The sequence below is a fragment of the Prenolepis imparis genome, unplaced genomic scaffold (genome assembly GCF_030444845.1).
Source record: "Prenolepis imparis isolate NDT839.2.m4 unplaced genomic scaffold, iyPreImpa1.0 SCAF_11, whole genome shotgun sequence".
NCBI classification, from domain to species: Eukaryota; Metazoa; Arthropoda; class Insecta; order Hymenoptera; family Formicidae; genus Prenolepis; species Prenolepis imparis.
In genome coordinates, this window is record NW_028141169.1 from 14,194,102 (window position 1) to 14,209,565 (window position 15,464).

General features: G+C 27.5%; 3 protein-coding genes and 1 long non-coding RNA gene across 6 annotated transcripts; 2 read left to right on the top strand and 2 right to left on the bottom strand.

The window, feature by feature from the left end:
• Positions 1 to 1,340: 1,340 nt before the first annotated feature.
• Positions 1,341 to 2,558, bottom strand: LOC145943053 (uncharacterized). 2 transcript variants are annotated; one of them, XM_083050266.1, is made up of 2 exons: positions 1,974 to 2,558; positions 1,341 to 1,588 (listed from the first exon to the last, which is right to left on the bottom strand). In XM_083050266.1, the coding sequence occupies exons 1-2, from the start codon at positions 2,518 to 2,520 to the stop codon at positions 1,503 to 1,505; spliced, it is 633 nt and encodes a 210-aa protein (XP_082906392.1). In that variant the 5' UTR covers positions 2,521 to 2,558; the 3' UTR covers positions 1,341 to 1,502. The 2 variants fall into 2 exon arrangements, with proteins under 2 accessions (XP_082906392.1, XP_082906391.1); XM_083050265.1 differs by having other exon boundaries at positions 1,827 to 2,558.
• A 1,904-nt stretch (positions 2,559 to 4,462) lies between these two features.
• On the bottom strand, positions 4,463 to 5,341 carry LOC145942689 (uncharacterized). Its single transcript, XR_014426405.1, has 2 exons — positions 5,217 to 5,341; positions 4,463 to 5,040 (listed from the first exon to the last, which is right to left on the bottom strand). It is a non-coding gene; the product is annotated as an uncharacterized LOC145942689 (long non-coding RNA).
• A 79-nt stretch (positions 5,342 to 5,420) lies between these two features.
• Positions 5,421 to 10,605, top strand: Pix (ATP-binding cassette sub-family E member 1 pix). 2 transcript variants are annotated; one of them, XM_083049636.1, is made up of 9 exons: positions 5,421 to 5,571; positions 6,729 to 6,954; positions 7,222 to 7,437; positions 7,538 to 7,745; positions 7,824 to 8,010; positions 8,092 to 8,498; positions 9,169 to 9,481; positions 9,562 to 9,796; positions 10,081 to 10,604. In XM_083049636.1, exons 2-9 carry the CDS (start codon positions 6,742 to 6,744, stop codon positions 10,126 to 10,128), a joined length of 1,827 nt encoding a protein of 608 aa, XP_082905762.1. In that variant the 5' UTR covers positions 5,421 to 5,571; positions 6,729 to 6,741; the 3' UTR covers positions 10,129 to 10,604. The 2 variants fall into 2 exon arrangements, with proteins under 2 accessions (XP_082905762.1, XP_082905763.1); XM_083049637.1 differs by having other exon boundaries at positions 5,437 to 5,571; positions 6,733 to 6,954; positions 10,081 to 10,605.
• Positions 10,606 to 10,857: 252 nt separating this feature from the next.
• On the top strand, positions 10,858 to 14,453 carry LOC145942852 (BTB/POZ domain-containing protein KCTD9). Its single transcript, XM_083049946.1, has 7 exons — positions 10,858 to 11,073; positions 11,322 to 11,443; positions 11,625 to 11,801; positions 12,913 to 13,073; positions 13,161 to 13,387; positions 13,482 to 13,811; positions 13,924 to 14,453. Exons 1-7 carry the CDS (start codon positions 11,026 to 11,028, stop codon positions 14,038 to 14,040), a joined length of 1,182 nt encoding a protein of 393 aa, XP_082906072.1. The 5' UTR covers positions 10,858 to 11,025; the 3' UTR covers positions 14,041 to 14,453.
• Positions 14,454 to 15,464: the final 1,011 nt, after the last annotated feature.

Sequence of the window (15,464 nt, forward strand, 5' to 3'; positions counted from 1 at the left end):
CTTTTTGCAGACATAACCCAACTTCTTTGGTTGGATATAGAGGCAACATAGAACAAATAACAAAAATATATATGAAAATATATAATCTCTATTTTATGCTCAAATACATATTTAATAATATTTATAATTTAAGAAAGAAAGATTAAACGTTAATATCGAAGAACGTAAATGCTATCTCCTTGAAATTCAACTCGGAGCACGCAGTTCACACACGTATATATGTGGCTTGCCCATGTGCGGCGTTCGTAAAATAACACGCTTGCTAGAGACTCTACAGACATCTATGAATAGACAACATAAAGAGCTCTTCTGAAAGATATCTTACAAAAAGATAACTTACTGATATCATTTTTAAGAGAAATTAATAAGGTCTTCAAAAGTTCTCTTAAAGAGCTCTTCTGAAAGATATCTTACAAAAAGATAACTTACTAATATCATTTTTGAGAAAAATTAATGAAGTTTTCAAAAAGTTCTCTTAAAGAACTCTTCCTCTCAATAATGCTCACTGGGTTGGTACTTATATGATACTTTTAATTTTAATAGCAGTTGTTTGCTAGCTTTATGTAATTCCATGACTAAAACTTAAATACGAGATAGATAGTGCATCGCGCGTCGCATAGCGATAAATGAAAGAACTAAATTTGTACGAATTTAAGACTTCTTAAGACGTCTTCAAAATAACGTCTTTAGTTGATCTAAAAAATAACGTCTTATAAACGTCCATTATTAGTCGCTGACGTCATGGAACAAAAATGACTAAAAATAGACGTCATAATGTCGTCTTCTGACGTCACTTTGCTACATACTCTACTCCAAGAAGTAAATTTTGGAACGTAGCCCAGGAGGGAGTGTATAAAACCTTTTAAGAAGGGTGGGGGTGTAACAACACCAAATGTGATTGGTTGGCTACAGTAATATCCCAGGTAGCAAAATGACATTAAAAAGAACCCAAAAAAGATACGGATGACTTTTTAGTTGGCAAAAAAGATACCTTTTTGTGGCATAAATAGTATAACTATACAACAGTTATATTTAATTGTGTTGATTGAGAAATTAAAACTTTTGGTATTATAACTATTACTTTGTGTTTGCTGAGCGTCAATCATCATAGTAATAAATATATATACATGGAATAAATGGAATAGATTAATAATTTTAGTTAACAATTAATCATATTATGTACATTTGTATTTCAAATAAATTTTTATTACTATCTGCTCACTCAAGATTATTTAGAATCAATATATTTTATTCATAATAAGCCTAGCAAAAACAGAGTACATTAGGAACTTTGATTATTAATAAACTACAAAACTAGAATACACAAATGATATAGAATGATATAGAAATATTACTCGTTATCCTTTAAAAAAATGTATGTGTTATAATTCTTATACGAGCAAAATTTATATTGCAAGATTTATATTAATATTAAGTATATGTATAATATAGTAAATATTTTTACTGGTGTTGGAGACGTTCTCGTCGTTTGTCAGCAGCTTTTATTCGATCGCCTCCACGGCGAAGCCAATCGGCAAATCCTCGACAGTTTTTATTGTTGTTCCCGAAAATATGTTACGTATTACATCTGAAAAAATTAATGATCAGATTATAAATATTATCAGTATAATATCATGAGACGTAGTAATTTCTTCACGACGAAGAACTAGATAAGGCCTCAATAAGGGGTTTGTTCTTTATTGTTGCACTGGTGAACTAGTGCAGACTGTTGCAGTAAGTTAGAATGAAACAAAATATATTTCTCTCACTCTAACTTATTGCACTATCAGTTCATCAGTGCAGCAATAATATAGGCCACAACTGACTTTTTGAACTCTTTGATAGAGGTAATCCATCGATGTTAATGTTAATTTGGAGAGTCACAGGAATTCTCATGTCAGAAGTACATTGCAGCAATACATATCGCAATTGTTCTTTCAGTGCTTTCTCTAAGCCATAATGAGCATAAGTACTTCCAGCGAGAGCCTGTATATTGATTCTATTTGGCGTGCTACATAATGTTCTGCTATCAGATGGAAGCTCAGGATCACCAAATTTCCGCAATCCTATTAAAAGATCATTTACAACAGATTGAAGTACTTTGTTTTGGATTGCCCAATGAGCTAGAAAAGCTCGAAGATCAGTGAGACGATTGACAGTTGATTGAGTCTGAATCATTTCTACATAAGAAGAAGGTTGAGCCTGAACTTCTACTTGAACATCATCTTTGTCAGGCAATGCTGTAGATCTTTCATCGACTGGCGCATTGAGGTTTTCTGCATCATTAAAGCTCTCAAGAACAAGATTATCAAAAAAATGACTAGTTTCATGAGGAACATCATTAAGAATAGGATCACGAGCTGTTGATAATGAGAGAGAAGGACATGTAGAATTAGTAGAAACAATATTATTTGCAAGACATAATGAATTGTTATCAATTTGCAAAAGGGCGCGTATTCGTCGTCTTTGCTGTCTTCGCGAAAGCTCAAGAAATGGTTTCAATGGAGGACCCATAATCATATATATATTCACCCTTCAACCATTAAATAAAGTACACAGAATATATCGAAAAAAATTTACTCACTTAAATTTTCAAAGCAAAATTGTACAGCTCCAAAAAATTGCTCCAATATAACCTAAAAAGTACGTACACTTTATGAATTTTCGAAAATATATACGTAATAAAAAATGCGAATTATAATAAAATAATAATAAATTGATGTACATACTTACGTAATAATATAACGTATAATATACTTACGTAATAATATAAACGTATAATATAATATTAGAAATATTTTTACATTTATTCTATTTTATATTGTTCTCGTTTCTTTAATGCAGCTATAGAATTGGAGGCAAAAAAAGGCGGCAGAATATATGATATTTTTCGGACTACAATATGATATCTAACTGATGACATCTTTCGGACTGCAATAAAGATATCTTCTGGATAACTTTCATAGAAATACTTTGGATAACAATAAATTGATATCTTTTCGATGTCTTAGGCCGGTATTCATAGTCGGTTCTTATATTTAAGACTGTCTTAAGTACAATCTTAAGATGTGATTAACCAATCACAGAACCGTATTTGCATCTTAAGACATTACTTAAGACGGTCTTGAAATAAGAACGGACTATGAATACCGGCCTTAAAATGAACATCTATAAGGTCAAAAAATTTGATATCTTTTAGACAACAGTTTCTCTTTTTTGTAAGATATCATAAAAAAGACACCTTTAAGATTACACTAAAATTGATATCGATTTAAAGACATACATTGGTTATCTTATAGTAAGATCCTAAAGGCAACTTTAAAACGATAACTTCTTGATTGCAAATGGACATTAATGCTACCTGGGATGGCGTTTTGTATTTTTTTTCATCTTATCTAACCTAACTGAACCAAGTAAGTGAGAAACACGTTTGGCGAATAAATCGGATCTTACATTAATTTTATTTTAAAAAGATAAAGTTATAAAAAAGTTATAAAATATTATAAAACAAAATGCCTATGCTACTATAAATACATATAGATTTGTTTACAATAGGCTTGTTTTCTATTCCTGCACTGATGAACTGATCCAATAAGTTAAAAAAATGAGACAATAAAGTATATTTTGTCTCATTCTAATTTATTGCATCAGTGTGCACAGTTCAGCCAGTGCAGGCATAGAAAACAAGCCTTATATATATGGCATAACACAATATATTTATTATTATCATACATACAATATATATATATATATATATCATATTTATAAATATTATTTATGAATTTTTCCTTTTTTTGTGTGTGCTTTCATCACTATTTCAAATGTCGCGCTTCGATAAACCACACCAATATGGCGCTTAGTGTTCCCCCCTTACGTCTGCTTGCCAGGCAAGGGGGATATATCCTCCCTCCTGTTATTTCTTACCTCCATGCCTCCATGGGATGGACCAATCGGATACGTTGGCTAGTTGAAAATAGGTCTCTAATTAGTCAATCGCGCTAGTTATCCTAGGCACCGGTCAATATGAATGGTTAAGGTCAGAGCACAGACTTTTGCATAACGCATATGCATAAGAAATTTGATTGGTCCATAAACGTACGCATAAGAAATTCAACCAATCGAATTTCTTATGCATATGCGTTATGCGTTAAGGTACCTTTTCATGTATCGCTCATCGCTCGTTTTCAGCGATAAAAAAGTCACATGACTGGATTGTCGCTAGCGACTAGCTATTGAATATGAAAAGTGTTTCAGCGACGCGATTGAAAAGAATTTCGTTGCTACAAGTGCTATAAAATAAATATAAGCAAAATGTCACAAGCAAAAAATATTATAATTGGATGATTGAGTGTGCAAAAATTATAAATGAAAACAATATAAAGGAAAAGAGGAGAAAACTAGCGTTAGCGGCAGTTTTTTATTATTTAGAGGGAAAAAAGAAACGACATTACAAGAAAAAACGTTTTTGGGTTAATCCATTACTCCAAATAAGACATACATGTGGATTTTATAATGCAATTTTACCTACAGTGACACAACAAATAAGTACGTTTAGAAATTACTTTCGCATGAATGCAACTCAACTTGAAGAATTATTATGCAAAGTAGCACCTCTAATTTCAAAACAAACATTATGTCGAAAATCAATATCTGCAAGTGAAAGATTATGCATGACATTGAGGTAAGTTAAAAGACAAAAAATTATAAAATTAAGTTATATGATATATATATTTAAAAAATTTATGAAAATATTTTTATAGATTTCTTGCTTCTGGTGATTCAATGACTTCCATGAGCTATCAATATCTCCTAAAACAGGATAAAAATACAAATTCTCATCCGTAGTATAATTGGAATATTCTTCGAGACATTGATGTGTTGATATTTCATCTGCATCACATATACCCCATGTTCCGATATTACTGCCAGTACTGAAAATATATAATATACGTAACGTAAACTATAGCTTTTCAGTACTGGCAGTGTATATCGGAACATGCCCATAGTCTCACATATTTCGCATGTGTAAACATACTCAATCTACAAAAAATATTTAATTTAATTAAATGCTTTCTTGCTGTTATACAAAAGATTGTTATATTTTTGACATAACCTATATCAACAGATTTATATTTACATTTTTATTACATATAAAATAACATTATAAAATATTATTATTATTCTATATGTTTAATATTCATTATAAAATTACTTACACTTTGATTATCCATTTGATTCATAAATTTCAAAGTTGTCTTTCACATTTGTTAATATCGCTTGTAGTTAGAAAAATCCAACTACAAAATCATGTCGCTAGCGATTACGTGACGTCATTATATCGCCGAAAACGAGCGATGAGCGACACATGAAAAGGTATCTTTACGCAAAAGTTTGTGCTCGGGCCTTTAGTATCCAAACTCTTCCGCATGCGTACAAAAGTCCTGCCTAGAAAGATTCGATTTCCTCCATCTCACATTACGTGCGAACGCGGAAACAGCAAATATTCCTTTGGAAAGGTCAGAAAATATTGGGCAGAAACGCTTCTTTTATTAATTTTGAGAGTTGTGATAGGTATGCATTGATATATTATATTACGTTGTTTCTATTGTAACGTATTATGTACTATTTGTTATTTCTAATAACTTTCTTTCTTTTCAAGATTTACTTTCGTTACGAAATATGGTTTAGCATTTAGAAAATGTTAGGTTAGGTTAAAGCCGCATGGCATTAACAGCTTTTACGTTTACAATAGTTAAAAACCAATTAAATTAACAATTCAATGCATTTGCATGTTATTTTTTTACTTAATATAAAATATAAGGTATACAATATGTTCATAATATAGAGTATTATCTTAACAGCTCTTGCATTAATTGACATATTCATAAATTGTTTTACAATAATTTATTTAATTTATATTTTTATCATTTATTTGGTACTTTGTTATACGCTTCATTATAATTTATGATACATTCTTAATATATTCTTTATTTTGCTATATGTCTGTATTATTGTATATAACTTCTTTTCATTGGTCGCTATTTTTCTACCTACAAATGGATTATAAAACATATTCTCAATCATGGAAATATAACAGATTCTGTGCAAACAACAAAACAATTTTCTTTTTGAGAAAAGAGAAAGGCAACAAAAATTTTATTTATTTTTTACTGCAAATTTTATTTAATATATAATATTCATATAAAAAATTTATAGTTTTTAATTTGGAAATATAAGAAAGATATGTGTATATATATATATAGCAATTTCTATTAAATAAAAAAAATATATATATGTATATATATAAAATTTAAGAATATTCTAGTATCTCTTGTTTATGGCCTAGTTTACACCGATCATTTGATACTCGTATCTAATAGTGCATTTGAGCTGATCAGCCAATGAATAAACGAATTTAATAGTTATTTACTATTTGATACACGTATCAAATAATCGGTGTAAACTAGGCCTATATGTATGTTGTCTAATATATATCTAATATAAAGTCACTAGGCATATAATCATATATTTGGACAATTGTGTATTTCAATTATTTAACTTTATATTAAATTCATACGTATGCTTTACAATATATTAAAAAGTGTAGAAATAATTTTGATATGTATCATTTTATATTACACATTATATTTATAATATATAAGATAACTATTTTAGTATATATTATATTTATTATGATTGTACAATTAAAATTCTCTTTTTTTTTTAAGTTAGCATTTCATCATGCCGCCAAAAAGATCAATGGAAGAGACAGATCGATTGACTCGTATAGCAATTGTGAACTCCGATAAATGTAAACCGAAACGATGTAGACAAGAATGTAAGAGATCATGTCCTGTAGTACGAATGGGAAAACTTTGTATAGAAGTCAGTCCGAATAGTAAAATAGCAGCCATTTCAGAGGAGCTATGTATTGGTTGTGGCATTTGCGTGAAGGTAATAATTATATAAATCATAATTATATCATAATATACTTAAAATAGAATATAATTAATATATAAAATTAATATATATATATATATATATATATATATATATATATAAAGCTCTTCATTATCTATCCAGACATTCTTTAGAATTAAATTATCGTCAAAGAAAATTTATAAAACTTCAGGTATCTTCTATATATGCAGTGTATTTATTTGTAAATATTATACAGTAATAATTTTTAACGATGACGATAACAAAGACACGTTCTTGCAGAAATGTCCGTTTGAAGCAATATCCATCATTAATCTTCCTAGTAATTTAGAGAAGGAAACAACGCATCGCTACTCGAAAAATTCATTTAAACTACATAGACTTCCTATTCCACGTCCTGGCGAAGTTCTAGGACTGGTAGGAACTAATGGAATTGGTAAATCTACTGCCCTTAAAATTTTAGCTGGCAAGCAAAAACCGAACTTGGGAAGATATTCTGTATGTATTCATATGAAGTTTATATAAAATATGTACATATATATGCATACATTTCTGACAATAAAATGGATAATAAAATCTCTTTTATTTTTGGGGATAGGATCCACCAGATTGGACAGAGATTTTGAGTCACTTTAGGGGAAGTGAATTGCAAAATTATTTTACTAAAATTCTGGAGGATGATTTAAAAGCACTTATTAAGCCTCAATATGTTGACCAAATTCCAAAAGCTGTAAAAGGCACTGTGCAGCAGCTTTTAGATAAAAAAGATGAATGCAAAAATCAAATGGAAATTTGCAGAATGCTTGGTATGTAATAATGTTAATCTTTATTGATAATCTTGTACAATATTTTATGCTTCTATTAAGATAAAAGTTTTCTTTCAGATTTATTGCATATACGTGATCGAGGTATTGAAGCTCTTTCAGGTGGTGAGCTTCAACGATTTGCTTGTGCAATGGTATGCATCCAAGATGGAGATATCTTTATGTTCGATGAACCTTCTTCATATCTAGATGTCAAACAACGTCTTAATGCTGCTAAAACTATTAGATCTCTTATTCATCCAGACAAGTAAAGACTTACTATATAAAAGAATTAATTAATTTTTATTCAATTTTTAATGCATTTATTATATTTATTTTAATATATCAGGTTTATAATCGTGGTGGAGCATGATCTGTCTGTTTTGGATTATTTATCAGACTTTATTTGTTGTCTATATGGTGTCCCTGGGGCATATGGTGTCGTTACTATGCCCTTTTCTGTAAGAGAAGGAATAAACATTTTCCTTGATGGATTTGTTCCCACGGAAAATTTACGATTTCGTGAGGAATCTCTTGTGTTTAAAGTGGCAGAAAGTGCAACTGAAGAAGAAGTAAAACGCATGAATCATTATGAGTATCCTGCAATGACAAAAACAATGGGAAGTTTTAAATTGGCTGTCGAAAAAGGACAATTTACCGATTCAGAAATACTTGTTCTGTTAGGAGAAAACGGAACTGGTAAAACAACATTTATCAGAATGTTGGCAGGCAACTTGGCACTGGATGATGGATCAGGTAAATTTTAATGTACAAGATTGTAGTCCATTAATAATATAATCACTAAAAAAAGTAAGTTCTATCTTAGATTGGAGTAAAAAATTAATGAGAGAAAAAGATTAAAATAACATTTATGATATAATAATATTTTAATATGTACAATAATATACATCCTAACTTGATAACAGAATTGTGTAACAGATTTATATATAATATATGATTTTTTTGCTGAGAATATTTCTCGAATACATTCTTGAAGTTTATCGATTTCTTAAGGAAGTATTTTGTAAAGTTATAAATTTTTAATTAGTAATATTAAAATGATTACATTATTGGCTTCTATATATCTTTCTCTTGAAATGTGATAGTTATACATTTCATCTAAATATGTCATACTATGTATTTTTGTTTAACAATTAAAAATCAATACTTTTATTTAAATAACAGGATTTATATAACAAAAGTGACAAATTGTTTGAATTCCTAATATGTGAAAAAATAGTTAAAAATATAAAATAAAATAAAATTTGCTTTTGAGAATGAATTAAAAAATTAATATCTATAATATTTAATCTCTGTTTCATTCTTGGGTAACTTTTACAAAATGTTTTGCATAAAATACTGAGTTTATAGTGTAAATTATATAATATTTTACATAAAATAAAACGATAAAATTATTGATTTACAGAAAGTATTCCTCAACTTCATATCAGTTATAAACCACAAAAGATAAGTCCTAAATCCCAAGGTGTCGTTAGACAACTATTACATGAGAAGGTCCGAGATGCATATGTGCATCCACAATTTGTAACTGATGTAATGAAGCCATTGAAAATTGATGACATTATGGATCAAGAAGTGCAGAATCTTTCTGGAGGAGAATTGCAACGAGTTGCGCTGGCCCTTTGTCTGGGAAAGCCAGCTGATGTTTATCTAATTGATGAACCATCTGCATATTTGGATTCTGAACAGCGTTTGGTTGCTGCAAAAGTAATTAAAAGGTATTTGATAAATATTCTTTTATTATAGAAATGCGCGATACGCATAAATAAATATTATGAAAATTTCATTCATATTTTAGATTTATATTACACGCAAAGAAAACAGGATTTGTAGTAGAACACGATTTCATTATGGCTACATACTTAGCTGATCGTGTGATAGTCTTCTCTGGTACGCCGTCTCTATCAACTGTTGCCCATAGTCCTCAGTCTTTATACAACGGTATGAATAGATTTTTGAAATTATTGGGCATTACTTTCAGAAGAGATCCTAACAATTTTAGACCAAGAATTAATAAAAATCAATCAGTGAAGGTATGTATAAGTTTTGCTAATGTGTATACATTTTTTGTTTAATGTATATATTTCTCCGATTATATATTTGCAAAGAATTTATTCAAAATTGTAGTGTATATATGTGTGTGTGTGTGTATATAAATATATACATATATAAATTTAAAAAATTGCATATACATATATATATATATATATATTTGTAAAATGTATTTTTTATTATAAATGCGGATATCATGTTTCTAAGTGTTGTATTTGTTTTAAAAAATAACGAACAAGGTTTCAATTTTCTTTTTCTTTTACAGGACTTAGATCAAAAAAGAGCTGGACAATATTTCTTCCTAGAAGAATAAATACATGGTATTTTCTACAAGTTGAATGGATGGCATATATAAAATATTGTTTAAGAAGTTTTTTAATCTTTATACTTTTTAAAATGACAAACAGGAATGAACATATAATGTATATCATAAAATATTGTTATTATATGTTTTATGATAATCTGGAATTTATTATTTAATAGAAATATTACTCTCTTATGCAAATAATTATTTTATTCTGCACATAATGCAGAATACAATTATACAAAATATAGTAAAAGAAAATAAAATGAGTTATATATATGGAAAATATTGGAAACAAACTGCAAATATTGATTTTGTAGAAGTATATTTATTGAGCCATGTAATTTGTATGTAATCTGACATATAGAAATAAAAATTAACAGTAGTATATTAATAAATTTACATATATATACATTATCGAATATATTGATTCGTTCCGGTGCAGGGAAATAGAAGTATACTTACGGTGTATAATTATAAATATATATTATATATATAATATTAATATTTATATTATATGTTAATATGATCGTGAATTTAAAATTATGTATATGCAATAAAAGAGAAAAAAAATTTACGTAAAATGGAATAATATTTTTAGTTATTATTCATTAATTTATTAATCATTTATATAAATATTATTTCTAGTGAATTTAAGCTCCTATTCCTAATATTTTTTTCTGTTGAGCGCAGGGCCTAAGAATTTATTTCTCAGTGTTGGTAACCCTGAAAATTTCAGGCTGAAATCGGAGTTTCGTCACAAATTTCGCAGTTTGTGGTGATATCAATTTGGAGCAATCCGTCATTTTTGAGCGTCTAAATTTTTTGATAACTATTTTTTTAACTTTTTCTTCGAAATATTTATAAAGATTTTAATTGATTTATGATCTATTATACGATACAATTATGAAGAGAGTAATCATTTTTGTCAATGGAACCGATGTTAATGGCAAGGTAATATATTTTTGTTTATAGTTATTATTATATTTTTGTTTCCCCATTTCTCTCTCTCTTTCCTTTTCTATTTGTATATTTTTTATAAGTTGAATATTTAATGTAATATTATTGTCTCGAATTAAAAAGATTATCTCTTTGACTAAAACTCTTGTTTAATACATATTTTATTTAAAATGATTTAATTTAAAAATAATATAGATGTATATTATATTTTTTTTTCATTATATGGAATTTATTTATAATAGGTATTAGTGGTGACTCATTCATTAGACGAATTATTAGCAGCAGCTAGTGCAAAATTTGAAATAAATGCGAAAAGAATTTTTACATCACAAGGTGGAGAAATTGACGATATCAAGCTAATTAGGTAAGATGCTTATTTATATTTCATTATTTTTTAATATTAAAATTTTATATATACTTCTAAATTTAAATGTGTGTCATATTTTTTTCTTATAGCAGATATATCATGTATGTTTTTTTTTATAAATACTTGATATTATTTATAACATAAATTATTAAATAATAAAAGCAATTTTTTTTTATAGAGATGATGACATTTTATATGTTTCAAATGGAGAAAATTTTATACACATAAATAAAGTATGTAGTCACAATCGAGTGAATACGAATTCAGAATGGATTACACTGAATGTCGGAGGAAAATGTTTTACCACAACTAGGAACACTTTGACAAAGAAAGAGCCTATGAGTATGTTAGCGAGGTACTTTATTTGTTTCTAATTATTAGCTTAATTATTATCATAAACTTATATATATTTTTTATTTTAAATATTAAAAAAATTAAGCATTTTCTTTTGTATATGCCTGTAAATTTCTTTGTACTATTGCAATCAAGATATTTTCTCTCTTTTTTTCATATACTCATACAAATATACACACATTTTCATAATTACCTTTTTTTACAAATTTTAATGATATACAACTATGATAATTGAAATTAAGTGAATTGAGAATATTTATTGAAGAATAAAATGTATATTATTTAAGAAAAAAACATCACAGAGTAAGTATTAAACAGAATGAGTATTTTATTGAGAGATATACTTTATTTTGATGTTTTTTTAAATAAAAATGTCTTATTGATTATAATTATACATATTTTAAAGATATATAAGATAATTATACATTTAACATTTTAAGTTCCAGTAATGTACAATATTTTTTATATACAAAAATATAATTGGAAAAAACCGAACATTTTGCATTCGGAGAAATATGTAAGAAAGAGAGAGATAGCGGAAATGTTTTTTTATTAAGAAACTAAGCGGCAACATAAACTCGCAGAGAGAGAGAGAGAGATACGGAGAGTTTAAACGATATATACAATAAAATAATTAAGGTCACATAAATTCTCAGACCAAAAATATTAGAAGGTGACGATCCTCAGACGAGATATGTTGTTGCTAGACTGTCTCTCATTTTCAAATAAGTGACTTGTCATTCTTCGAGAATAGACAATTTTTAATTGTGTCATGCTGCTTAAATAAATCTAATTAAATGTGTAAGTAAATTCAAACCTCTATATCAATCGTTGATTTGTAAGATTACGTTGATCGTGATAATTTCTATGTATATAATATAAATTACAGTGTAACCACTTGATAAGGACCACAACCACATGGTCGAAACGTCGTGATTTGAATAAAATTTCTTATAGCCAGTTTGGTCGATTGATTTCACAACTCCGCTATTTATTGACTAGTGACTGATATTAATATTAATTTGGGAATTTATATACAAAAAATTTTTTAATAAAACATGTTTTATAGTTGTATTAAAATAATATAATTATAATTTAATGTTTTTATATAGAATGTTTACAGAAACTACAGATGCTGAACATGCAATACAGCCAAGTAGACAAGATCATAATGGAGCATATTTAATTGACAGAAGTCCTACATATTTTGAGCCATTATTAAATTATTTGAGGCATGGTCAAATAATACTTGATTCAAATGTTAATATAGCCGGTATATATCCTCCAATTTAATTTAAGTTAATACAATATATATATATATATATATATTTATCAATTAAAACAAAATAATTATCTTTAGGAGTATTGGCAGAGGCTTGTTTTTATGGTATTGAAGGTGCTATTCGAATCCTTACTACAATAGTTGAAAAGGAAGAACTACAGAAAGAGGGTCTTATATCTCTAACTCGTAAAGACATACTTAAAGCCATCATGTCAACACCAACTAATGCAGAACTTAGATTTCAGGGAGTTGATTTTGTAAGAGCTGATCTTTCAAAACTAGATCTTAGGAATATTAACTTCAAGGTACATTTATTTTATGCATTGCAAAAGTTAAATTAATTAATGTAATGTAGAAATGATGTTAACAGGAAATCATATCTATATTTATGCTTTACAGTACGCTATCATGCACCATTGTAGTCTGGCAGGTGCTAATTTGTCAGGATGTTGTTTTGAGCGTGCTGATTTATCTCACGCTAATTTACAAGGTGCACAACTTGTATGTGTCAAAATGTCATGTGCAAACTTAGCTGCAGCCAATCTGCATTCATGCAATTTTGAAGATCCTGGTGGTTTACCAGCAAACATGGAAGGCGTAAATTTGAAAGGTGCTAATCTCGAGGGCAGTAACATGGCAGCTGTCAATCTCCGAGTAGCCACATTAAAAAATGCTATTCTTAAAAACTGCGTTTTGAGATCTGCTGTTTTAGCTGGTGCTGATTTGGAGGTGCAGTAATATTACATATATTATGTATACCTTTATTTCTATTAGTATATTTTTATCTATTACTCTGCTAATATGCGTATTTATATTCACATGTTTGTGTTATTTTTTTTAGTGCTGTGATTTATCTGGCTCTGACTTGCAGGATGCAAATCTGCGCGGTGCAAATTTAAAGGACACTGCTTTTGAGTTAATGTTAACGCCACTGCATATGTCTCAAACAATTCGATAACAATGAATGTTATATTGCATATTATTGCAGATTGAATCTTATAATAATGTGTGTGTGTATGTGTGCGTGTGTGCGTGTGTGCGTGTGTGCGTGTGTGTGTGTGTATGCGCGCGCGCGGTAATATGTTTGATATAATCTATAAAATAATTTAAATCAGTAATATTAAAATATAAATATTTTTTTGCATTATAAAACATAAGAATAAGTAATTATTTTCTGGTATGACTGTTAGGTATTAATTAACTTACAATAATACTTGCATTATTATTTTATTTATAATATTACTGTGTAATAGTTGAGCCGTTAATTAATATGTAAAATCTGATGGTTTTTTAAGTGACTTATGTTAAGTTCATACAAAATTTCAATTTTTTCATTATAACAAAAATTTCAGAATATTTTTAATATATTTGTGTTATATATTTGTGTGTGCATATACTTATATATGTATGTGCATTTTTTTTGTTTTTTATAATTTGTGAATTATTTATGTAAATTTTATATTATCTATATTTCTGTTTATCTTTAATAGCATCTTATTGTTTAATACATTATTCAAATAGTTTAAAAAATATGCAATTATTAATAGTTTTAAAAATTATGCAATTTATGCAAAATTTTAAATAGTAACCCAGGTAGCAAAATAAGTCATTTTGACGTCATTTTAACATCAAATTACGTCAAAATGACGTCAAAGTGACTAATTTTGCTACCTGGGAAGAAAAGTTGAAAAAAAGTTAAAATATTATTTGCAATAAAAATTAAATTTAAAGTTAGCCAACGTGATTCCAAATTTTATTTTTCATGCTTTTTTTTTAAAACGTAAACATTTTGTATTGTTTTTTTTATGTATATTTCTATATTTATATGGCATACTTTTTACAACTAATATAAAAATAAATTGTTAAATAAATGCAAATCTTTAATTTTGTTCTTAAATATTTTGAGAGAATTGCGTGAATTTTATAATTTTTTAAAACAATTTTTTAATTTTTATTAATAAAATTGAATTTTTGAAGATATTAAAAATAACATCACGCATAGGTTAAATACAAAAGATTATTTACAATAATCTCAAGATTTTATAACTATTATATTAAAAGTGTTTTATTGTAAATAATAATCACAGATAATACAAAAATAAAAAAAAAAAAATTTTTTTTAATTTTTCAATCGGTTTTAGTAAAAAATTAATTTTCATAGGAAATGATGGCGCACTACCATTCGCGTTTGGCTCTTACTATCTGGAAATTTTTTATTATTTTTGTTAATGTTTAAAGTTTTGAATTATGTATATATTGTGATAATCAGAAAAATTTTGTATGCTTTAAGTATTGTTGCAAAAATTTTATAATTTTTTAATAATTAAGAAACATTTTTAATTCTTTATTAATTGAATTTACATTTTTGAAGATATTAAAAAT